The sequence below is a fragment of the Microcaecilia unicolor genome, chromosome 11 (genome assembly GCF_901765095.1).
Source record: "Microcaecilia unicolor chromosome 11, aMicUni1.1, whole genome shotgun sequence".
NCBI classification, from domain to species: domain Eukaryota; kingdom Metazoa; phylum Chordata; class Amphibia; order Gymnophiona; family Siphonopidae; genus Microcaecilia; species Microcaecilia unicolor.
Genome location: NC_044041.1, coordinates 116,845,767 through 116,870,730, shown reverse-complemented (window position 1 = coordinate 116,870,730; position 24,964 = coordinate 116,845,767). Strand labels below are relative to the sequence as shown.

At 43.5% G+C, this 24,964-nt stretch overlaps 1 protein-coding gene across 2 annotated transcripts in view; it reads right to left on the bottom strand.

Annotated features, from left to right (window-relative positions):
- Positions 1 to 24,964, bottom strand: part of ATL3 (atlastin GTPase 3) — a 60,005-nt gene that overhangs the window by 7,887 nt on the left and 27,154 nt on the right. For both annotated transcript variants that reach the window (XM_030217897.1, XM_030217898.1), the window contains exons 9-10: positions 4,290 to 4,417; positions 3,676 to 3,732 (exon numbers count right to left, since the gene is read on the bottom strand). In XM_030217897.1, coding sequence (XP_030073757.1) covers positions 3,676 to 3,732; positions 4,290 to 4,417 — 185 coding nt within the window. The remainder of the gene's footprint in view (positions 1 to 3,675; positions 3,733 to 4,289; positions 4,418 to 24,964) is intronic.

The following is a 24,964-nucleotide window of genomic DNA, read 5'->3' as shown; positions in this document are numbered from 1 at the left end:
TTTGGTCCTGGGGAACTGAGGAACTGAGTTCGATTCCCACTTCAGGCACAGGCAGCTCCTTGTGACTCTGGGCAAGTCACTTAACCCTCCATTGCCCCATGTAAGCCGCATTGAGCCTGCCATGAGTGGGAAAGCGCGGGGTACAAATGTAACAAAACTAAAATAAAAAATTAATTTAAAACTAGAGGATAAATCAGTTAAAGCCAAAACCCAAGCACGGAAGCATTTGTCAATTATGGCATCCTAAAAATAATGAACATGAAAATAGGCTCAAGGCGATGGTGAGGACCCCAATGCCCTCCACTCTGCCTTTTTTTTTTTTTTAATACAATGCCAGGGTCCTCAGCTGATCCCTGGTTTTCTTCTCATTTCTTGCAATCAGGGATCCTCTCTACTTATTCCAGCTCTGCAAGTTCACCACCAACCCCTCCAGAATGGCACACCGGACATCCATCACCCTTTCTGTGAATTCACACTGCCTTATGTTACATCCCAGTCCTCCCCCTCCTTCCAGAGCTTTATGTATCATAGCCTCTTGTTCTTGAACTTACTTTCTTGTTCATTATTGGCATCTTTAGAGAATAATTGCTCAGAACTCTGCCTACAGGCTTTGGCCCTGTCCAAAAGTTTCACCCATGGATTTTGCTCTAGTTCTTAAAGGAAAACGTACACACATACTTTCCCTTTAAAATCCACCCAAAGGAAAGGGACCTGAGGAGATCTGTGTCCACTCTTTCTGCAGGTATTTTTTTTCTATGGAAAAAAAATACCGCACTGTCAGCTAGGTGCACTAACAATCGTTAGAGCCCTTCCCTTACCGATTCCCTTTGCGAATCGGTAAGGAATGGGCATACATTAAGGAAAGGGAATGCAAACGGGCTGCTTGTTGTAGCTCACTAGCATTCTTTATTCCATCATTAAACAGTCGGTCAATCGGCCAGTCGAGCATGCGCAGAGCAGCCAAGCGTTATGCTGGCTGTTCTGCACATGCCAAATACACCTCCCTGTGCCGCCCGAAGATGCCGCGTCGCTCACCCCCTCTGATGCAGCTCGACAGTGCAGTTGAGGACGGCCATCCCCCCCCCCCAAAAAAAGTCCATTTTAGCCGTCATTCCCCTCCCTCCCCCCGAAGACGCCGCGCTGCTCACCCCCTTTGATGCGGCTCAATCCAGAGGACAGTGCAGTTGAGGACGCCGATCCAAAAAAAACGTCCATTTTGGCTGTCATTCCTCCCCCCCCCCCCCCCCCCAATAATAAAAACGTCTTTTTTGGTAGTGCTTCACTCAGCTGAGAGACCTGGAAGTCTCTGAGCCAATCACAGTGCGTTTAGCTCAGCTGAGCTTCCAGGTCTCTCAGCTGAGTGAAGCACTGCCAAAAAAGACGTTTTTATTATTGCGGGGGGGGGGGGGGGGGGGGGGGATGACGGCCAAAATGGACGTTTTTTTTGGATGGCCGTCCTCAACTGCACTGTCAAGCCGCATCGGAGGGGGTGAGTGGCGCGACGTCTTGTGGGGGGGGGGGGGGGATGACGGCCAAAATAGACGTCTTTTTTGAAGCGGAGCACTATTTTTTTTGTTTGTTTTTGATGAGTGAAGGACATCCATAAAAGACGTCCCTGACGAGCACTTGACTTTTTTTTTCCCAAAATTTTTTGCTTTGTAACTTTTGTAGCAGTTTTTCAATCCCGCGCAGCCCCAACAAGAGGTACAGACCTCTCGTTAGATTTTCCAGCATTAAGGCAATGAGAAAAGGTTAGTGCATCTCATTACAATAGGGTTTCTACACAATTTGCTCATCTGCATTCCGTTTTCGTTAGCTGCTACCGTCGTCGGAAAAAAGTCTTTAGTGCATGCCAGGATTTACTACTTGCTCGTTAATGGCTCGTTACGTTTAGTGCATCTGGCCCTGAGTTTTAAAAAATGCAAATGTATATGCTTTCTTTTCACTGTGGGTAAACAATGCACAAGCTGCTGAATTCCATGCCCACTGACCCAGGGAAAGGGTTGGCCATTTTTAGATACCATTTTACTTGGACAGAGTCATTTACCAGGATCAATGTTTCTTCCCACCCACAAGACATTTCACCCACAATAAGTAACTTATTTCTGCATTGCTTTCTGCCAAGTTGCTGGATAAATTTGCATCTTTTTCTGTTTACATTTTTAACCTGGCAGTTTCATGCTGCCCCTTTGGAATTCCAGCTCAACTGGAATCAGGCTGAGATAGAAGGGAGAAAGGGAATGGGATTTGATATACCACCTTTCTGTGGTTACAATCAAAGCGGTTTCCATTTTATATACAGGTACTTATTTTGTACCTGAGGCAACGGAGGGTTAAGCGACTTGCCCAGAGTCACATGGAACTGCAGTGGGAATTGAACCCAGTTCCCCTGGTTCTCAGACCACTGCACTAACTATTATGCTACTCCTCCATGAGCCTTCACTCATTATCCAAAGGTTTTTCTCTTGTTTTACATTTATTCCCCACCCCCAACATACCACTCCTGTGCAAGGGGCAATGGGGCTCTAAAATCCCAAATCCAGCTGCTAGAAAGGCTACAGAGGAAATTGGAGGGTCATGGGATAGGAGGAAATATCCTATTGTAGATTAAAAACTGGTTGAAGGATAGGAAACAGAGAGTGGGGTTAAATGGGCAGTATTCACAATGGAGAAGGGTAGTTAGTGGGGTTCCTCAGGGGTCTGTGCTAGGACCGCTGCTTTTTAATATATTTATAAATGATTTAGAGATGGGAGTAACTAGCGAGGTAATTAAATTTGCTGATGATACAAAGTTATTCAAAGTCGTTAACTCGCGACAGGATTGTGAAAAATTACAGAAGGACCTTTCGAGACTGGGAGACTGGGCGGCTAAATGGCAGATGACGTTTAATGTGAGCAAGTGCAAGGTGATGCATGTGGGAAAAAAGAACCCGAATTATAGCTACGTCATGCAAGGTTCCACGTTAGGAGTTATGGACCAAGAAAGGGATCTGGGTGTCGTCGTCGATAATACACTGAAACCTTCTGCTCAGTGTGTTGCTGCAGCTAGAAAGCGAATAGAATGTTGGGTATTATTTGGAAAGGTATGGAAAACTATAATGGCAAGCACTCTGAATGCTGTATGATGATTTCAATCATATGCAGTTGACGGTCAGCACAGCAAAAAAAAAAAATGTTAAATGCTTCCAGCTTTCAATTAGGTTGAAAGCTGGAAACAATTAGGTTGAAAGCTGGAAGCATTTAACATCTTTTTTCCTGTGCATATATCAAAAGAAAAAGATGCCCTGCCATTTGAAAATAGAGAGCGTGCTGGCTTTTTATCCTTTTGGTGTCATGTTCTGCTGACCACCAACTGCATATGATTGAAATCATCATACAGCATTCAGAGTGCTTGCCATTATGGTTCACAAAATAGCCCCTGACGCAGCCCCTTTGGGTGAAACACAGCCTGTGTCAGGCATCTTATTTGGCTAATACTCTGCAATAAAGAATATTTTGGACTGCTCATTGATCTGCTGTGTTCTTTTCCACATTGGAGTTTGCAGATCGTTTGACTTGTTGTTTCCTGGGACCCTGAAATCATCATTCCATCCCTTTCTATTGGGCTTCTGAACACCCACATTAAAAAAAAAAACCAACAACATAGCAATCTTTAGAAAGATAAAACTCTCTCACCTGAAGCATAGACTTGGGATGGGGTAAATCCTCTCCTTGATATATTTTAATATAAGCCTTAAAAACAAAACATAAAACAAAATTAGTGCACAGACAGTTGAAGACCAGTGGCTAATACTGCCATCTGATGGCAAATCCAAGCACCAGCAAGCAGTTTATTCCCTGAATATCAGAGACAAGCATCAGAGACTGACAGTGGCATCTGATTGGACTCTTGCTACTCTTAATCAACTGATGAAAATATTGGCACTGACCAATCAGATGTCATGGCTCTTCATTAGATCATCACTGACATTTCCTGCCCACACAGTGTTGCCAACCTTGTTTATTTCCCATGAGCTCGGGCTTGTTTCTTTTTTAAATAACTCACGGGTTGCGCTTGTTTGTTTGTTTGTTTTTTTTTTTGGGGGGGGGGCATTGCTCACTTGTTTTTGGGCTTGTTGCTGCTAGTGGGAAATAAGCGAGGTTGGCAACACTGTGCCCAAATGGCTGGCCTCTTGGGGACACAAAGAAATCCCCAGTCAGGGTTGTTTAATGGCATCTGAATAATCTTTTCAGGTTTTATGAGACAAGCTCTACATCTCTCCTTCTAAGACATGGCTCATGTCACATACCTTAAAATACTCCAGCAGCCCCCGGCAGGTGACCTTTGAGCCATTGATCTCCTTCTCCATCAGGCTCCCGGGGTCCAGCACACTGGGGATCAGATCCAGTAGCTGCTCCTTGAACTCAGCTGCAATGTCTGTCAGTGAGACAGAAGACATGAGCAGGGTGGTATCAACCCCTTAGTGGGCCCTAAACAAACAAATACATTGCCTGTCCCCTCCCCCACAATCATCGTAATAGAGTCGATATTCAAAGTGATTTAAATGGCCAGAAATGGCTTCTGGCCAGTTAAGTCACTTGTTTGGGGCTGTCATTTTCAGTGGCACTTTACTGGTTAGCACTTAAGACAAAACAGGCAATTTTTAGGGCATTCTGGGGGCAGAGTTGGCACTTGGCCAGTTAAGTGCAAGGTAACTGCATAAATTGGACAGCATAAAAGTTAGTCCTATCTTTATGCGGTGCTCCATAGCAGAGAATGACACAGGAACAAAGTCTGTCCACACCCCCACCCCGTCAACACAAGCTTTGACCCTATCCCCACCCTATTCCTACAAATTCAAACTCCACTTTACTAAATAAGAGTAGCCATAATGGGTCAGACCAATGGTCCATCTAGTGGCCAACCCAGGTCGCAAGTACCTGGCAGAAACCCAAATTGTGGCAACATTCCATGTAACCACTCCCAGGGCAAGCAGTGGCTTCCTGCATGTCTATCTCAATAGCAGACTATGAACTTTTCCTCCAGGAACTTGACCAAACCTTTTTTAAACTCAGCAACGCTAACCACCGCTACCACATCCTACAGCAGTGAGTTCCAGAGCTTAACTTTGAGTGAAAATATATTTCCTTTGTTTTAAAATTATTTCCATGTAATTTCATTGAGTGTCACTTGATCTTTGTGCTTTTTGAAGAATGAAAAATCGATTCACTTTTAACCGTTCTACACCACTCAGGATTTGATAGACCTCAATCATATCCCCCTCAGCTGTCTCTTTTCCAAACTGAAAAGCCCTAACCTCTTTAGACTTTCCTCATATGGGAGGCGTTCCATCCCGTTTACCATTTTAGTCGTTCTTCTTTGAACCTTTTCTAATTCCGCTATATCTTTTTTGAGATACGGTGACCAGAACTGAACACAATACTCAAGGGGAGGTCGCACCATGAAGCAATACAGAGGCATTATAGTATTTTCAGTCTTATTCACTATCCCTTTCCTAATAATTCCTAGCATCCTGTTTGCTTTTTTGGCTGCCACCACACACTGAGCAGAAAATGTCAGCGTATTGTCTACAATGTCAACTAGATATTTTCTTGGTTGCTAACCCCCAAGGTGGACCCTAGCATCAGGTAACTATGATTCGGATTATTTTTCCAATGTGCATCACCTTGCATTTGTCCACATTAAATTTCATCTGCCATTTGGATGCCCAGTCTTCCAGTTTCTAAGGTCTTCCTTTCGATGTCTCACAATCCGCATGTGTTTTGACAACCCTGAATAGTTTTGTATCATCTGCAAATTTAATCACCTCACTCGTTATTCCGATTTCCTATCATTTATAAATATGTTAAACAGCACCAGTCCCAGACCTGATCCCTGCGGCACCCCACACGCCTCCATTGAAAGAAATGACCATTTAACCCTCTGTTTTCTGTCCAATAACCAATTCCTAATCCACACAATTGGGGTGATTTACTGCTTTTTCTGGTGGGGTGTATTAGTTTGATTGACATGGTTATATATATATATTTTTTGTTACATTTGTACCCCGCGCTTTCCCACTCATGGCAGGCTCAATGCAGCTTACATGGGGCAATGGAGGGTTAAGTGACTTGCCCAGAGTCACAAGGAACTGCCTGTGCCTGAAGTGGGAATCGAACTCAGCTCCTCAGTTCCCCAGGACCAAAGTCCACCACCCTAACCACTAGACCACTCCTCAGAGGCTCTACATAATGCAAACATTGCCAATATGTTTACTACAAAAAGATCTGAGATGTTTCAATCAAATGATCACTACATTTTGCTGGGCAAAGAGAAAGCCCAAAGTGTGACTGCAAATATCTGATGGGCAATTGCGGCCAGGGAGGGCTGGGGCTGCCAAATCTGAAAATTTATAATACTGCATGTTTACTGAATCATATAAGAAATGGGTTCCTTCAGCAACATCACTTTACATCACTGACGTTAGAAGCAGCATATTATGCATCATACCATTTTAACTCTCTTGTGCAAAGTTATTAACCAAATTCTGTTGGGGAGGGGCCAAACCGAAGTTACCATTCAAAATGCTGCTGGGTGCTTGGAGGGTGGGAGGAATGGGACTCCTGGACCTTAAAAAATATAACCAAGCATGTTTATTCCGACACCTGGCAGATTGGCTACTAGATAGCCAGGATTATTTGCCTTTGGTACTGGAAAGATAATATATTGCTCCCTGACATCTCCTTTTTTTGCTGCAGACACCAATTTCTCAGATTCTATTGGAAGTACGGTGAAGCATTCTGCTGCGAACTCTAAGAGACCTTTGACACGAGATAACATGCTGCTTGTCTCTTTCCTCTCGCTGTGTGGTAACCCCCAATTTAGCCCTGGCATGGAGAACAGAGTTTTTGGAGAGTGAGGTGATAAAGGAATAGAATTATTAAGTCACGTATTGGACAATGAAGGTAAGTTGAGACCCCCTCGAACAGCTGGGGGACAGCACACTGGATCAGCCTTGTGACATTTTTGCTTACCAACAACTATCCCATTATATTACATCTTTGGGCCAGAGTGCTTTTGAGAAATCTCATAATGAGCAATTGCATGAAATGGTAGCTCAGGCAGGAGAGGACCAATTATCAATCACCCAATCGCATAAATTATTGCTTCAAATGTCCCCACAGTGAGATTTATCTCACTTGACCCAACATTGGAGTGTGGACCTGAAGTGTCCACCAGATACATCTTCTTTCAGCTATCCGACGAATCCCCTCTTTTACCTCAAATGAAGCTTTTACAGAATGTCAGTTTCGTATAATCCACAGAGCATATCACATATGAGAAAAATTCTTTAAAATGCGCAGGGCAGATGTTCCGGTATGCCAGAAATGCAACAGGGCAGATCACACATTTTACCATGCCTTTTGGACATGTCCTCAGATTCAAACCTTGTGGGGTAATACAGTCTCATATCTCATGAAGATCCTTCAGACCCAAGTCACCATACCTCCCCTAGGGTTTTTGTTAGATCATTCTGGACACTTAGGACGCTACCGGAGAGGGGAGAAGCAACTTATTAGGAAAGCTAGCCTGGTGGGCAAGAAAGTAATTTGGGGAGTTTGGGTGGGGATGGAGTCACCATCGTACTGGGCATGGCGGAACCAACTACACTCCTTGATGTTATTTGAAAAAAGATCAGTGCAATTTTCACCCAATCGGAGGAAGGCATTCTTAACAATCTGGGAACCATATATTCAATGTTTGTCAATGCGGGTCCGCAGCAGGATATTAAACACTTTATGAGGTTGGGCAGGAACTCAGGCAGCATCTTCTTTAGCCCCCCCTTTTTTTCTCTCTCTCTTATCTTTTCTTCCTTTCCTGAAAGGGGAAAGCTGAACAGCAAACTTTGTCTGTCTCACGCTTACATGTGGGATACGGAGGCCATAAGAACCCAGGCTCTCCTTGTCGTCTCTGGGGATCCTTTGGGGATTCATAAAATAATAGTTCCAGTCCCTCTCAAAACTGTAGGTACTATTAGTATTAGTATGCTTCCTGACTGCTCTTCCACAGTCCCATGAAAGACCTAGGGCTGGAAGGCATCTTCAAAGAGAGAGGTCTACTTCTATATATTATAAAGTATTTTTCCTTTACATTCAATTACCTTATCTACTGATTTTTATATTTATTAAAAATTTGCTATACCACCTTAGCTGCCAAGCAGGACAAAGTGTTTTATAGGTCCATAATAATCAGAATAGGAAAGAAATGCCATCTGGTACTGACAGCACAGAAGCATATCAAATGTTAATAACACTTGGCAACTTAGAAACCGTGAGGGGATCATGAAGGGTGGGGGTGGTAAGAGGTAGTGGTCTCAGTGTCACTACCACCATTGCAACTTTGGCTTGTTGGTTGCATCTGGCTCTTACACTCTTCAGCCAGCTGCATAAGGACTGGCCCATTCTATGCAACATCCACGTTTTTCAGCCCATACAGCAGCATAGCAACAGACCGGGGATCCTGAATTTAAACAGAACATCAAACATGCCAAACTGCGAGATCCAGAAACATTTTGTTTTATTCAGGAAACTGAATTCTCTTTAACAAAACTACAATAAACAATTTAACCTCAGATAACTTGATAACTTCTACTAGGGTTTTCTTGGGAATATGCTGAGGCCGGATCTGAGGATACTGTCTGGACTGGACTTGCTGACTATGACTGTTTCTCTGTTTTTTTCTTCCCTAGGTATTTAGAGGGTTGGAGAAGATGCTGTAGTGCTGAAGGCATCGGTCTCTTTTCATGGGGCATAAATAAAATGAGGAAAAAATATTGAAGAATGATGAGGGGTTTGGATGGGTAGCGACACTGTAATCCCCTGGGGTGAAGGTGGCTGTTGGATACTGTTGAGGTACACCTGATGAAGGGGAGGCCTGGGGTGGGCTTTAATTTATGTCCCATTCTTATGGGAGAGGAAGGAGAGAGAACCCAAGGACTGGGACAAAACATTCCTTTTTTTTTTGCAGAGGGGAGGAACCAGATGGGATAGGAATACTGAATGGCTTTTGGTGGGGCTATTTTGAAATAAAGGAAACATTACTTTAAAGTAGATTTACTTTTAAATCTATTATGTGATTTTGCAGCTAAACTATATTTCTTAGTTTTTTAAGTTGCCTCAGAAAAGCAGGGTACGTTAAAACTATAATCCAGGAATGACAAACTGCAATCCCAGCCCAGGTTTTCAGGATATTCCTAATGAATATGCATTAAAAAGATTTGCATACACATAGATGAGTTAATAGTTTGATGTTAACAGAGTTACGAAGGAGGGGAGGGGAGGGACATATAATAAAATGCTGATGATAATGCTGAATGTTAGCTTTTCGAGATGCGGATATGTTAACTAATATGGTACACGTTGAGTTTCTTGGTTGTATTGTACTTATATCATCAATAAAAATTGTTGAAACATAAAAAAAGATTTGCATACAGTGGAAGAAAGCAGAGAGCTTGATGATTCCAAGGATACAACCTCTTCTTCTACGTCGTCTGATGGGCCTTATGGACGGACAGACTGGTGATAATAAACGTGCCATTGAACTGGCTCGTTCTCTGTCCGTGTTGGATTCCCTACACCTGCAGAAAGAAGCCTGGAATCGGGTCACACAGGCAACCATTATCAAATGCTACAGGCGGGCACGCTTTGTCAAGGATGTGGAACCCAAAAATAATCTCCAAAAAGACTGCCTTTCCCCTCAAAACACCTAGGGAAAACCTACTGCAGTACAATGAAATGAAAAAGCACAGAGACAGTGCCCTTTGTAATCACACACAATAAAGAGCTGGAGAAACTGAAAATTCATAAACAATTTACAGCCACTGCTTCAGGAAGATGAATTATTGAAAGATATATTCTCAACTCCACCTATGCTAGGCTTCTGACAACCACCAAATCTGAAACAAAAATTGGTGAAAAGCAAACTCCCAATAGAAACTGAAAAAGAGAATGGCACACATCCCTGCAACATAGAAAGCTGTAAACTGAGCCAGCACATATCACAAGACCCCACAGTCACTCATCATGGGGAAAACACAGCAGCGTACCGAGGGTAGGACGGTGGGGGCAGTCCACCCCCTGCAGAGAGAAGCGCAGAGAGCAGCCGAGCGGCTGTCGGCTCCGTGGGTTCCCTGCTCCCTCTGATGTTACTTCCTGTTCTGGGGCAGAGGGAGCAGGGAAATGGCGGAGCCAACAGCTACGCAACTGCTCCCAGCACCCCAGGAGGTAAGAACAATGCACCGGGGGGAGGGGGGAGACAGCGTTGCACACGGTGGGGGGGGCTTAAGTACATAAGTATTGCCATACTGGGAAAGACCAAAAGGTCCATCAAGCCCAGCACTGTTTCCAACAGTGGCCAATCCAGGTCACAATATACCTGGCAAGATCCCAAAAAAGTACAAAGCATTTTATACTGCTTATCCCAGAAATAGTGAATTTTCCCCAAGTCCATTTAATAATGGTCTATGGACTTTTCCTTTAGGAAGTCATCCAAACCTTTTTTAAACTCCACTAAGCTAACCGCCTTTACCATATTCTCTGGCAACGAATTCCATAGTTTAACTACACGTTGAGTGAAGAAAAATTTCTCCAATTCGTTTTAAATTTACTACATTGTAGCTTCATCGCATGCGCCCTAGTCCTATTTTTGGAAAGCATAAACAGATGCTTCACATCTACCCGTTCAACTCCACTCATTATTTTATAGACCTCTATCATATCTCCATCCGCAGTGCCACCTCCGCAAGGAGCTCTGCTCCATCCCCAGGCTGTTCCACTGCCTGTTGCAACCAAGTGAGGCAGGCTCGAGCAGCATGACAACTGCACACAGATGCCCGTAAGGCTAGGCCTGAAATCTCAAAGAACCGTTTGACTGCTGATTTCAGACGTCGGTCCTGCATGTCCTTCAGGGCAACCCTCTCCCTCTACTGGGAGGGTAGTCTTTTTCGTCACAGCCATGACTAGGGCATCCACTTTAGGCACAGCCAAGCATGCCAAGTGCTCCTCACTGAGAGGGTATAAGTGCCCCATTGCCCTGGCAACTTTCAAAGGCCCCTCAGGGTCAGCCCATTGAGCAGAAATAAGCTCTTGGATGGAGTCATGCAAAGGAAAGGCTCGAGCAGGCTTCTTAGTACTTGCCATCCTTGGATTACCAGAGGAGGCTTCGCCCATCACAGGATCATCAATAGAGAGGGCCTGTAAGGCATCAGAAATAAGCGCTGGCAGCTCCTCACGGTGGAAAATCCTAACCGCAGTGGGATCATCTGGATCCAGTGGCAATCCTACACCTTCCTGTGGATCTTCGGACCACGAAGGCCTGCCAGACCCCTCAGAATCCCCACAGCCCAACCACGAGGGGGGGGGGTGCGCCACTCTCTGAAGGGGAATTTACCCGTCTGCGTTTGTCTTGCGGCCGTCTGGGGAAAAAACACCTGACGGCAATCCCGGGCTGGTCTCCACCGGAGGGGAACCAGGTAGCAACGCAGAGACAGACATCTGCGGCAGAGCTCTTTTTAACATGAATACTTTATGTAAAAGCAACACAAACGCAGGGGAGAAAGGCTCACCCTGGCCTCCCGGTTCCAATCCGGGGTAAGCAGCTCCTCTGGTAGCCTCCATCCGAGGCTCCCCTCCGGCCTCAGACCCCTCAGCTCCTGCGGGGGTCGAGCCATGCGGCGCATCCAAGATGGCGCTCGCTGCCAGCTCCACCGAGCGGGAAGAAACATCGCTCGCCATGCTCGGGCCAGCCCTGACGTCTGAAGAGCACGATTTACAGAGCCCCGCTGCGGATCTGCGCTTGCCACAACGTGAACAGCGCTTAACAACCTCCGCAGCCATCGCCGAAAATGGCGGTAAAATTCAAAATGCGGATTCGCGCCAAAAACATCCCGATATCGGGCCCTCCCTGGAGGAGCTACAAGACTCTTTTACCTCACCAGACCGAGTCCCAGAGCTCCGGTCACACTGCACAGACAGAAGGAAGCCTCAGAATCGCAGCGCTAAAAAGTGCGTCGCATTTTTTTTTTTAACGCTGTGAGGAAAGTTAGGGGCAACAGCTACAGAGGCACTCCGGAGGTTCAGGAGAGTGGGAAAGGCAGGGAAAGGACGAACCAATGTGCCTGCATCCACATAGAAGAGTGTGGGAAAGGCAGGGAAAGGGCAAACCTATATGCCTGCATCCACATAGGGGGCCGGGTAAGGCAGGGAAAGGGTGAACCTATGTGCCTTTAAAGTGGGCACCACCAGCCACAACACCCCTGCTACAACTGGCCAAAGCACAGGAGCCACCCCAGACAGATTTCTGAAGGAGCTGAATAAGCTGCGTCCACCCTGCTAGGGAGATAGAGAATACTGAGAGCAGATGGAGCTAGTAGCCAAGAGGCACTATGGTTTTCAGTACTCTCTATCTCCCCCTGCTGGTAGGTGGACACAACCCATTCGTAATGGATTCATCTGCTTGATGATAAGGAAGAGAGGGTTTTAGATTTGTTAGGAACTGGGCAACATCCTGAGGAAGCAGGAGCCTACTGAAAGGATGGGCTCCACCTTAATCAGGGACGGACCAGGCTGCAGGCATCAGCATTTAAAAAGGAGATAGAGCAGCTTTGAAACTAGAAACTGGGGGAAGGCCAACAGTCACTCAAAAGCGCATGGTTCGGAATACGGTATCTTTCAAAGATATCACTAAAACAGGAAAGATAGGGCATCCCGATAGCAAGGCTGCAATAGAGTCCATAGTAGACCAGTATTTAAATAAAAAGGCAGACAAGAGTTTCAAGATTGCGCATTATCACTGTCAACTGCTAAGCAAAATGTAAACAGGAACAAAAAACACAGTTTGAAATGTCTATATGCAAATGTCAGAAGCCTAAGACATAAGATGGGAGAGTTAGAATATACTGCACTAACTGAAAAAATAGGCATCTCTGAGATCTGGAGGAAGGAGGATAACCAGTGGGATACTGTCATACCAGGATACAAATTATAATTGCAGTGATAGGATAGATCTAATTGGTGGAGGGGTAGCATTATATGTTAAGGAGGGCCTTGAATCAAACAGACCAAATATTCTGTAGGACTCAAAACACATCTTGGAATTCCTATGGATTGAAATTCCATATGTAAAGGGCAAAATGAAAGTGATAGGAGTGTACTATCATTCACCTGGCCAGGAAAAACAGACAGATGTAGAAATGTTATCAGAAATCAGGGAGGCTAACAAACTAGGGAACACAATAGTAATGGGTGATTTCAATTACCCCGATATTGACTGGGTAAATGTAACATCAAGGCATGATAGAAAGGTAAAATTCCTTGATGAAATCAAGGACTGCTTTATGGAGCAGCTGGTTCAGGAGCCAAGAAGAGGAACAATCCTAGACCTAGTCCTTAGTGGAGCGCATGATCTGGTGCAGGAAGTAATGGTGCTGGGGCCTCTTGATAACAGTGATCATAACACCATCAGATTTGATATAAGCTCTGGAGTAAGTACACATAGGAAATCCAATACGTTAGCATTTAAGTTTAAAAAAGGAGACTATAATAAAATGAGAACGGTGAAAAAAAATTAAAGGGACAGCTGCAAAGGTCAAAAATTTACATCAGGTGTGGATTCAAAACTCTATAGAGAAAAGGTCCCACTGAACTTTCTTTCTGAGAAGTTCCGAGAGAAGAAGACATTTCTCTGGTAAGTGTACGCTATTTTGCTTTGTGCTTTGGGAACTTAAAGATTGGGGTTTAAAGGAGGAATTGTAGGTTAGTGTTAGGCAAAATAAAAATATAAAAAGCAATTGTAACAACTAATCTCCATAATCTTTTTCACTTAGTTTTAAAAACTTTATACCACAGCATTAACACATAGAATCTAGCAGGCACTGCAGGATCTAGTTTAGTATTAAGGGGGGAATAAAAAGAGAGAGAGGAAAAAGCAAGCAGGACCTAGTTTAGTATTAAGGGGGGAATAAAAAGAGAGAGAGAGAGAGAGAGAGAGAAAAGCAAGCATCATTAACATATGCAAACAACCCACGCGAAGGGTCACACACTCAACCTCATCTCATACAAACTGTCCACTGATCAGAACCTAACCATAACACAAACTAGATGGACAGAAACACCATGGACTGACCATTACAAGCTAAACCTATCCCTAAAATGTCAAAAAAAGGGGTTCTCTCCACACACGAGAACACACAACCTATACCACGAGAGGCCAAATAGACCCGGTTACTTTCTGGCAACAGATATACAGTACAACAACGACTGGACAACACAAACGGAATCCATATATTACCTCTCAGAATGGGACAAAAGATGCAGACACATACTAGACGAAATAGCACCCTTACAAATAAGAACTTCATGCAGACATAACTTGACACCATGGTTCAACGAAGAACTGAAAAAACTAAAAACACAATCTAGGAAACTGGAACGCACATGGAAAAAAACAAAAGACAAACACATACTGAACGCATGGAAACAGCTACAAAGGAAATAAAAATATGCAATAAGGCAGACCAAAAGGTCATACTACAAAAATCAAATCGGGCCGGACTACAAAAACACGAAGAAACTATACCATTTCGTGAACAAACTACTAGACACAACGCCGGTCACCACAACCAACACTGACATTCCATCTGCAGACAATCTTGCTAAATATTTCAATGAAAAAATCGTAAACCTACGCAAAACACTAACTCAGAACAACATGGACATAGAAAACTTCATTAATGGTCTAGACCCAACCCCTGATGAATAACCTGCTGACCGAATATGGTCCAATGTTGCTGTCCTCAACCCCGACACAGTTACCCAGGCGATAAAACAATACTCCAACAGCCATTGTCAACTGGACACCTGCCCCAGCTACCTAATACGATCTGCCCCCCACTGCTTCATAATAGATCTCACATCCCACTTAAACTTCATGCTTCAACAGGGTATCTACCCTAAAGAAAAAGGCAACATCCTGCTCACCCCAATACCAAAAGACACCAAGAAAAAAAACGAACGATATTACCAACTACCGCCCAGTAGCATCTATCCCATTAGTAGTCAAATTAATGGAAGGCCTGGTGACCAAACAACTCTATGACTACATACACAAATTCATTATACTACGAGTCACAATCAGGATTTCGACCCCTACACAGCACCGAAACAGTACTACTCACTCTCCTAAACAAATTCAAGCAGGAAATAGCAATAGGCAAGAGCATTCTCCTCCTCCAATTTGACACGTCAAGTGCGTTCAACATGGTTAACCATAACATATTGCTAAGACTCCCAGACTACTTCGGAATCAGTGGTGGCACTCTCAATTGGATTAAGGGTTTCCTAACCACAAGAACATATCAAGTGAAATCAAAAACAAACATATCGTCACCATGGAAACCAGGCTGCGGAGTACCGCAAGGATCACCACTATCACCGATCCTTTTCAACCTCATGATGACTCCACTAGCCAAGACCTTATCCACCCAAGGCCTTAACCCATTTATGTACGCTGACGATGTCACATTATACATCCCCTTCAAACATGATCTGGCGGAAATCACCAACGAAATCAAGCTAAGCTTAAACATCATGAACTCATGGGCAAATGCATTCCAACTAAAACTCAATACTGAAAAAACAAACTGTCTCATCATCTCATCCCAATACAATACATACAAGCCCACAAATATTAACACCCCAGGATACACCCTCCCTATCTCAGATAGTCTGAAAATTCTCGGAGTAACAATCGACCGTAACCTATCACTAGAGACCCAAGCAAATTCCACCATAAAGAAAATGTTTTTCTCAATGTGGAAACTCAAACGCGTGAAACCATTCTTCCCGAGGGAAATATTTCGTAACATGGTACAGTCAATGGTACTAAGCCACGCAGATTACTGTAATCTATGCAGGATGCAAGGAACAAATCATAAAGAAACTTCAGACCGCCCATAACACAGCAGCCAGGTTTGTATTTGGAAAAACACGTTTTGACAGCGCCAAACCCACTCCGAGAAAAACTGCGTTGGCTACCAATCAAAGAAAGTATCACTTTCAAAATCTGCACAACTGTCCATAAAATTATCTACGGCGAGGCACCGGGATACATGACAGACCTTATCGACCTGCCAACCAACCAGAAGCACCACAAAATCTGCACGATCATACCTAAACCTCCACTACCCAATCAGCAAAGGACTCAAATACAAATCCACCTATGCATCCAGCTTTTCCTACCTAAGCGCACAACTATGGAATGCATTACCAAAAGCAGTAAAAACCACGCTCGACCACCTATAGTTTCAGAAAGCACTAAAGACAGACCTGTTCAGAAGAGCATACCCCACGACCCAAGATAAAAATACCTCGACACTTGCGACACAATGTAACCAAAGACCGTAACAGACATTACCTGACTCTTCTTCCCCCTTTCCCTCCCTAAGTTCCCCCCAATTGTACCAAGCACACATGTACCTCATTCTACCACAATATCACTTTGTATTCATTCATACTATGTATTTGTTCAGACCGGAATCGGCTAACGCCGTTAACGGTTATATGTAAGCCACATTGAGCCTGCAAAAAGGTGGGAAAATGTGGGATACAAATGTAACAAATAATAATAATAGTGTACAAACCTTTTTCCCATAGTTTTAAACTGAAATTTTCTCTAGAGGTAGAAACTAAACAGCCAAAAGCTCTTGTTCTAAAAGGCAGTTATTTTCTGTTCCTTGGCTGCTGGAGAGGTAGCTCATCCAGCAACCTCAATTAAGTGTTAATTAAGGTGTGGGGAAGTGGAATACTTGCATACGTTGCTGAGTCAGCTTCAAAGAGCCTGTTTATGTTTAAACTTTTTTTATTATCAAAAGGCACAATACAATGCAACTTGGAGGCTTCATACAACAAAGTTCAGTTTTCCAATCAGCATTGCAATAACATTATATCTGCTTCATTCACTGATTCCCATTTTTCTGTTCCCCCCTCCCCCTCAACCCCCTCCCCTCCTTATATCATTATTATCCACAATTGTTATAAGAAAGTCATAACACATTAACAATATAACACAACTTTTGCTTTGGCAAATATACAATTGTTAATCTACCATTGTTATACCGTGATGTAAAGTGATCCGCTTATCACACTAATGTAATTCAAAACCTCTTATTCCTCTATCCCCTTCCCTACCCCCTCCTCCCACTCTTCCCTATTAACCCCCCCCCACCCCCCTTGACTAACTCAAATTAATATATCCCAATATTGTAGTGATGTGTGGTTCTTTTATAAAGTATTAATTACCAAACTTCGGCCTCTCTGTGTCATTTTTTCCAGGTAGCTACCCCATATTTTAAGAAACCTTATTTTCCTTTTGTATTGTCCTTTAACTTCTTTCGCCTCCCACACTAACAACTGATGCACCCTGTTACGCCAATGCCAGTAAGGTGGTGAACTGGCTACAGTCCAATATTGCATAATACATTTTTTCGCCACCAGACATAACTTTCGATATAATAATGTTTTGTCAGCATTGAGTCTTAAAGGTTCATCCTTCAAATCTAATATCAACTGTCGTGGATTCATGGCTATTCTACTACCCAAAACATGTGACAGGTAAGTAACTATTTGTCTCCAATATCTCTGTAGTACTACACACCCCCACATCGCATGGTATAAAGTATTGTCATGTCTATTACATTTCAAACAGAGCGCTGTCTCTATACCCCCTGATTTATATAGTTGTACCTGCGTAAAATAAGCTCTGTAAATTATTCGATACGCGCATTCCCTGTAATCTGCGCCCCCAATTATTCTTGGTATATTTTTTATCTGCGCAATAATATCCCATGATTCCAAATTACAACTCATATCTTTTTCCCATCTCTGTCTAATCGTGGCTATCTCCTTCAATGGAGCCAGCTCCCACAACTTCCGATGTATCTGGGATATAGATGGGGCGTTGTCAGATATCTCATCAAAGAATTTTTTGATTTTGTTGCCCAGTTTACACTGCAATGCTGTTTTATCTAATGTTTGTATATAATGTTTAAGTTGACAATGCGCGTATACATCACCCCAGACCTGCTCCCTCTGAGCCAATAGTTGTGACAGTGGCAGTATGTCCCCTCTCTCTCCCAGTACATCAGCTATACAAGTAACACCTGCCTGTGCCCACCTATCAAATGTTTTATTTTCCAGCCCGGGAACGAAAGACGGATTCCCCCTAATGTTTAAATACTCAGTTACTCTTGAATCTCCCCCCAATAGTTCCCCTAAGAATCTCCACGCTGCTCTAAGTGATAATATCAGAACATTTTGTCTAAGTCTATACGGTATCTCCTTTTTCTGTAAATGTGCTAATGTTATCCCATGATATGGACTATATAACGCTTCCTCCATCTCTAGAGGTGTGTGCTCCTGGGTTTGGTATAGCCAATCTCGTGTTTGGCGCAGGAGGCATGCCATATTATAAAACTTTATATTAGGTATTCCCAGGCCCCCTTGCCTCCATCCCCCCAACATATGTTTCAACTGCATCTTAGCCCGTTTTTTTGCCCAGCAGAATCTAGATATCAATCGATATAAGCGCTTGATATCTTTTTGCAATAACACTATGGGCAGTACCTGTAATGTGTATAGCCATCTTGGCAATATCACCATTTTGATAAGACTAATCCTCCCCATCAAAGACAGTGTTAAACTGCCCCATGAATCCAACTGTTGAGTTGTCTGTTCCAACATGTTTGTAACATTTAAAGTATAAAGCTCCTTCAATTTAGCCGGTAGTTGAATCCCTAAATATGTAAAAGACTTGCACGTACGTTTCAAAGGAAATCCTTCCGGCCAATAGGCCCGAATGTCTAAGTTTATCCCAAGAGCTTCAGATTTGTCTATGTTTAATTTAAAGCCCGAGTAATCTCCATATTCTTGAATTAACTCTAGTAGATTGTACAGGGTCTCCTTCGGTTTTGTAATAACCATCATTAGGTCATCCGCAAACGCGGCAAGCTTAAATTCCTGATTTTTAAGTTGTACCCCAGGAATCGCCGCACAATCATATATGTCTCTAATTAAGGGGTCCAACTGCAGTGCAAAAAGTAGAGGTGAGAGCGGACACCCCTGTCTAGTACCTCTACTAATCTGGATCTCCTCCGATATATTCCCATTCACCATCACCTGTGCTCTAGGTTAGTGATACAATGCCCTGATCGCCTGTACAAATCCACCCTGAAAACCATATCTTTCCAGCACAGAGTACAGGAAGGGCCACTCCACTCTATCAAATGCTTTCTCAGCATCGAAGCTTATCATTAATGCTTGTGCCTGGGAGTGGCCCAAACCTTCTAATGCTGCCAGTATACTCCTCAAATTTTTGGAAACTGATCTACCTTGTACAAACCCCACCTGAGCTGTGTGGATAAGATGAGGTAGCACTCGCCCCAGTCTATTTGCTAGAATTTTTGCAAATAATTTTGCTTCCTGGTTAATTAATGAAATAGGTCTATAGGAGGTTACCAATTTTTCATCTCTTTTAGGCTTAGGAAACACAACTATCCTAGCCAAATTTAATTGGTCTGGCATCCTACCATTCTCCATCCATTCATTAAACACCTTGACCAGTGTTGGGACCACCGAGTCACCCATCAATTTATAAAATTCTGCTTTATACCCATCCGGGCCCGGGGCCTTACCCATTTTACTTTGCGTTATTACCCATGTCACCTCATCAGCATTAATTTTTGCATTTAATCGAGTACTATCCCCATCTTGTAATTTAGGGGTCTGAACCCCATCTAAAAATAGCTCTCCCGGAAGTCCTTCTTGTTCCGACGCCTTATAAAGGCTTTGGTAATATGTCTGGAACGCTGATCTAATCTCTTTATTAGTGTGGAGATATTTCCCCTCTTTATTTTTAATAGCTGTTACATTTTTAGATGAATATTTAGATGCTATAAGTCTAGCTAGAAATTTGCCTCCTTTATTTCCATGCTTATATAGCTGAAAGCGATAATAGGCTTGAGATTTCACTTCTCTATCATGTATCAGGGAGTTCAAAGTTGTTTGTAGTTCTATCACCTCTTGTCTAATCTGACTACATGGGGTTAGACCATATTGTCTATTCAACTTAATTAGTCTCTTTTCTAGCCGCACAATTTCCCTATCACGGGCACGTTTATATTGTGACACATAACTTATTATCTCCCCTCTTAATACTGCTTTCGCGGCTTCCCAAAAGCTGGTGGAACTGTCTACCGTACCCTCGTTAAAGTGCTTATATTCAGTCCATTTAGCCCGTAAATATTCCCCAAATCGTGGGTCTTTAAACAAGTAGCTTGGAAATGTCCAACTATTTAATTTCTCTTCCTCCCCTCCTCCTTTCCAGCACATTCTAATCACTGAATGATCCGATATAACACAAGGTTCTATATGTGCCTCAGTAATATCTGTTAATAAAGTGTGGGAAGCTAGCAAATAGTCAATTCTAGCCGAGGTGCCATGTGCTCTAGATTGATGGGTATATTCTTTGTCTAGTGGATGCAGTGTCCTCCATATATCTATGAGCCCGAGTGTTGTGCATAGATCCGGCAGACCTCTGGTACTAATCCGCCTTAAATCAGCCGGGGGATGTGATCTGTCCATTATAGGGTCCCAAGTCATATTAAAATCACCTCCCAGCAATAAGGGCAATGGTTCCAGTTGAGTGATCTGCCTAAGCAATCTTTTATAAAATTTTAAATCCAATGTATTAGGAGCGTAAATACTACCCAAGATTATTTTTTGTCTATTTATTGTGGCAATGCAGAGTACAAACCGGCCTTCTACATCTTTAATCGTTTTATGCACTTGGACAGCTATACCTTTTCTAAAAAGTATTGCCACCCCCCCTTTCCGGCCCAAGGCCGCCGTTGCCACACAGTCCGCAACCCACCACTTAGCCAATTTGGTGTGCTCAGCATCTGACAAGTGCGTTTCTTGTAACAGCGCTATATCTGTTCCAAGACGTTTAAGCTGTCGCAGAATCTTGGAGCGCTTAATAGGGGAGTGTATACCTCCTACATTCCATGAGGCTACCTTAGTTGTTTACCCTCCAAAGTCCCGCCAATCTGTATCAGATTCATCTTCTCCTTTTGAGAGAGGCCAGCCCAGCCTCCAGCCTCCCTCTCGTAAATTTCGGTCCTCTACAAGTTGTGAGAATTTCACTTTTAATACAACTTGAGTTAGTCCCCCCCCCCTCCCCTTTCCCAACCCCATGTTCTCCCTCTTCCCGTTCCCTCCCAGTTCCCCTTCTCTACCCCTTCTGTTCCCTAAGGAAATGGATCACTTCCGACACCCCTTCTCCTCTCTTAATAATATTCTTCTATATGATTCTTATCTCTTGACATTTCAACATTACAGTTTTTCATTCCTCTTCTAACCATATAGGTCTATATATCAATCGTGCTATCACATCCATTCTATCATATATTTCTTTACCGCATTTAAGCTTTCTTATCAATTAAATTGTCTATCTTTTCTCTTCAGTATGTCTCATATCAGTTGCTATCTGGGAGATTATTTCCCCTTCTTTATACGATACCTGAAGCATTGATAAACAGTTCACTTTTACTTCTGTCTATGTTTACCAGGTTGACAAGTTATAATGCCTTCTTCAATTATTAAGGTTTACCAAAATAGTCCAGTTTCCAACGACATTTATCATCAACTGTCTTAGTCTCTATGATCTTCTCCTTGACTATTTGATATAGCCTCATCTTTTAATTTACTCTTCCCGCTGAGTTTCCCCAGTGGAACATATCTTAAGGGTCTATATGCAGACTTTTTATGATTTCTTGGTGCGTTTTTTATCCGTAATCAGTCCCCTTACAAATTATTCTCAATCTCAGATTTTATTGCATCGCATCATTTCACCGCATTATTGTCCGTTTTCCATCTGTTGTACAAAAAGTTTTGCTGTTTCCACTGAGTCAAATATTTTTATTCCCGAGTGATGATTAATTCTCAATTTCGCCGGGTATAGCAGCGCAAATTTAGCTTTCCGGTTGACGAGTTCAGAACAGATTGGTGAAAACTTTTTCCTTTGCGCTGCCACTGCTGCTGAGTAATCTTGAAAACATAATACTTTGCGATTTCCACTGTGCAGTTCTTTCCCATTCCTTAAGGCCTGCAAAATCGCGTTTTTATGGGCAAAGTTTAAAATTTTGCAAATGACTACACGTGGTCTACCTTCTGCCGTCTGCTTTGGGCCTAGACGGTGAGCTCGTTCAATTTTCAGCGGGCCCAAAGATTCCGGTAGTTCAAGTTCCTCTGCCAACCATGTTTCCAAGTATCTGCTTAAGTCTCGATCTCCTTGTCCCTCCGCCAGACCCACCATCCGAAGATTATTTCGTCTTGACCTGTTTTCTAAGTCCTCAAGCTTTTCTTCATAAGAGGCAAGTGTTTTTTTCAGCTGGTTTACTTCTGACTCTAAAGTACCAACGCGATCTTCAGTATCACTGGCTCGCTGTTGGTAAGTCACCATTTCTAGCTGAATTTGGTTTACACTGTTATGCAGCGATTCTAACTTAGTGTCTAGTGAGCTGAGTTTTTTCTCCAAAATAGCTTCCAAAGCTTGCGTGACTTCGCCCACTATCTCGGCGGCCCATGCGGATCCAACCGCTGAAGTTCCCGGGCTCGCCAGCGCCGCCATTTTGTCCTCAGCTTGCCGGTTCTTATCTTTCTCTTTTCTGGTTGATTTGGTCGCCATTAGCTTTTGAATCGATAGTAAGTAAATCCTCTAACGTTTCCCAAAGCTTCCTCTTGCCGATAACAATCAAACAAACGCTTTTAGATTGAGTTTTTCAACTCGATTCTTGAGGAGAAGGCAGGAGCAATTCGACTAGCGTCCGCTCCTGTGCATAGCGTCACGTGATCCTCAAAGAGCCTGTTTAAAAAAGGGCCCTTAGATTCAAAACTATATAAAGAGGAAAGGTCCCACTGAACTTTCTTTCTGAGAAGTTCCAAGAGAAGAGGACATTTCTCTGGTAAGTGAACGCTATTTTGCTTTGTGCTTTTGGGATCTTAAAGATTGGGGTTTAAAGGAGGAATTGTAGGTAGGTTAGTGTTAGGCAAAATAAAAAAAGCAATTTTATCAACTAATCTCCATAGTCTCTTCCACTTAGTTTTAAAAACTTTGTACCACAGCATTAACAGAAAGACTCTAGCAGGCACTGCAGGATCTAGTTTAGTCTTCCCGCCCACCCCTAGGACAACTCTTCATTTATAGTCAGTTACTAGCCGTTGAGCCCGTAAAAACGGGCTACTTTTGGAATGGGGGGGTTTCCGAGCCCCCCCCCCCCGGAGTCCCGCCGCCGCCCCTCCACCCGGCCCGAGCAGCACTGTAAACTTACATCAGCATGCAGCAGCAGGCACATCAGCAAAGCTGCCGTCGGGGCGGGCTTCCTTCTCTGCCTGTGTCCCGCCCTCGTGCGACGTAACGTCGGCGAGGGCGGGACAAAGGCAGAGAAGGAAGCCCGCCCCGACGGCAGCTTTGCTGATGTGCCTGCTGCTGCGTGGTGATGTAAGTTCACAATGCTCGGGCCAGATGGAGGGGCGGCGGCGACTCGGGGGGAGGGGGAGCGGTTCCGACGTCTGCAGCATGCCAGTAGAGACTTCTCTCTCTGTCCCGCCCCCATCATCACGTATTGAAGCGAGGGCGGGGCAGAGAGGGAAGTCTCTACTGCGCATTTGCGAGTGAGTACGGTCACTCGCCATTTATATGTTTGATTGTAATTAGGGTAACAAGCAAGGAGTTCATTACCATCTAAGAAGGAAACACTAAATATATCATACAATATACTATATAAACTAAAAGACACTTTTATATTAGGCTAATATCCTTAATACTAAGCAAGTTTTAAATTATTGAAAAACTCAAAAACACTAAGATTGAGTCAGCAGTCCAGCAGCGAGAGGGGTGCTATCCAGTCTTTTGCACTGAGTGTCACAAGTACTCCAACATCCAAGGCTCTGAAGAGCGCCTCCCTGAGGTCCTCGAAAAATTCACAACATGAAGAACCGTCAGGAACCATTTTCCCTTGAACATCAGCTCACTGGAACTGAGGGATCAGGGAGTGTATTTTTGTGCCAACAGTAGCGGCACAGTGCTTCTTACCCTATGGCTGCCCCAGCAAAAAGCCAGCACTGCACTGACCAGGACTGCCACAAGGTGGCAGTGTCACAGCAGGAATGAGGGGTAGCATTGCAGTTCTCCCAGATGAACAGCAATAGGACAGATCTGGGGTCTTGAAGAAAAAGTCCTCCCATGCTTTTTCCACAACGTTTTGCTTTTGTGTTTTGTTTTCCCTATGGAATTATTCCCCCAGCTAAAGGTAGAAGTAAATTAAATTATTGAGCAAAACAAAGCTGCAGCTGTTTAAAAACACAGAAATTCTATCACTGGACTATTTTTAAATTCAGTGTTTGTCCTGATTCTTATGTCTGGACCCAGGAGATATTAAAGTAAGGGCATTATTTAGAAAGCCCCCTTTTTGACACTATTTTATGATCCCTGACTTTATTTTTGATGAATGCCTGGACAGTGGAAGCAGTCTACCAGTCAAATTAGTATATTGTAACAATTTTAGGCCTGTGACTGCGTGTGGGGGTCTATGGATCCCACCCACATTACATATAGAATGAGGGCCAAAGTGAACAAGGCGGATCACAGGCTGAGCTGCAGCTACAGGAATCAGGACGTTTTCAGACATTGAAGCCTCAAAAATCTACAATGTGAGAATTCTTGTAAAATAAAGCATTTAAAAAAACAAAAAACTGAGCGGTGTTCTTGTCGGTGGGGAGGAACTGATGCTCTCAGACTGGGCCCTGAGGTAAGACCTCCAGCAACACCCAAGACTGAGCTGACTGCCTCAGATTTATTTATTTTTATTTAACA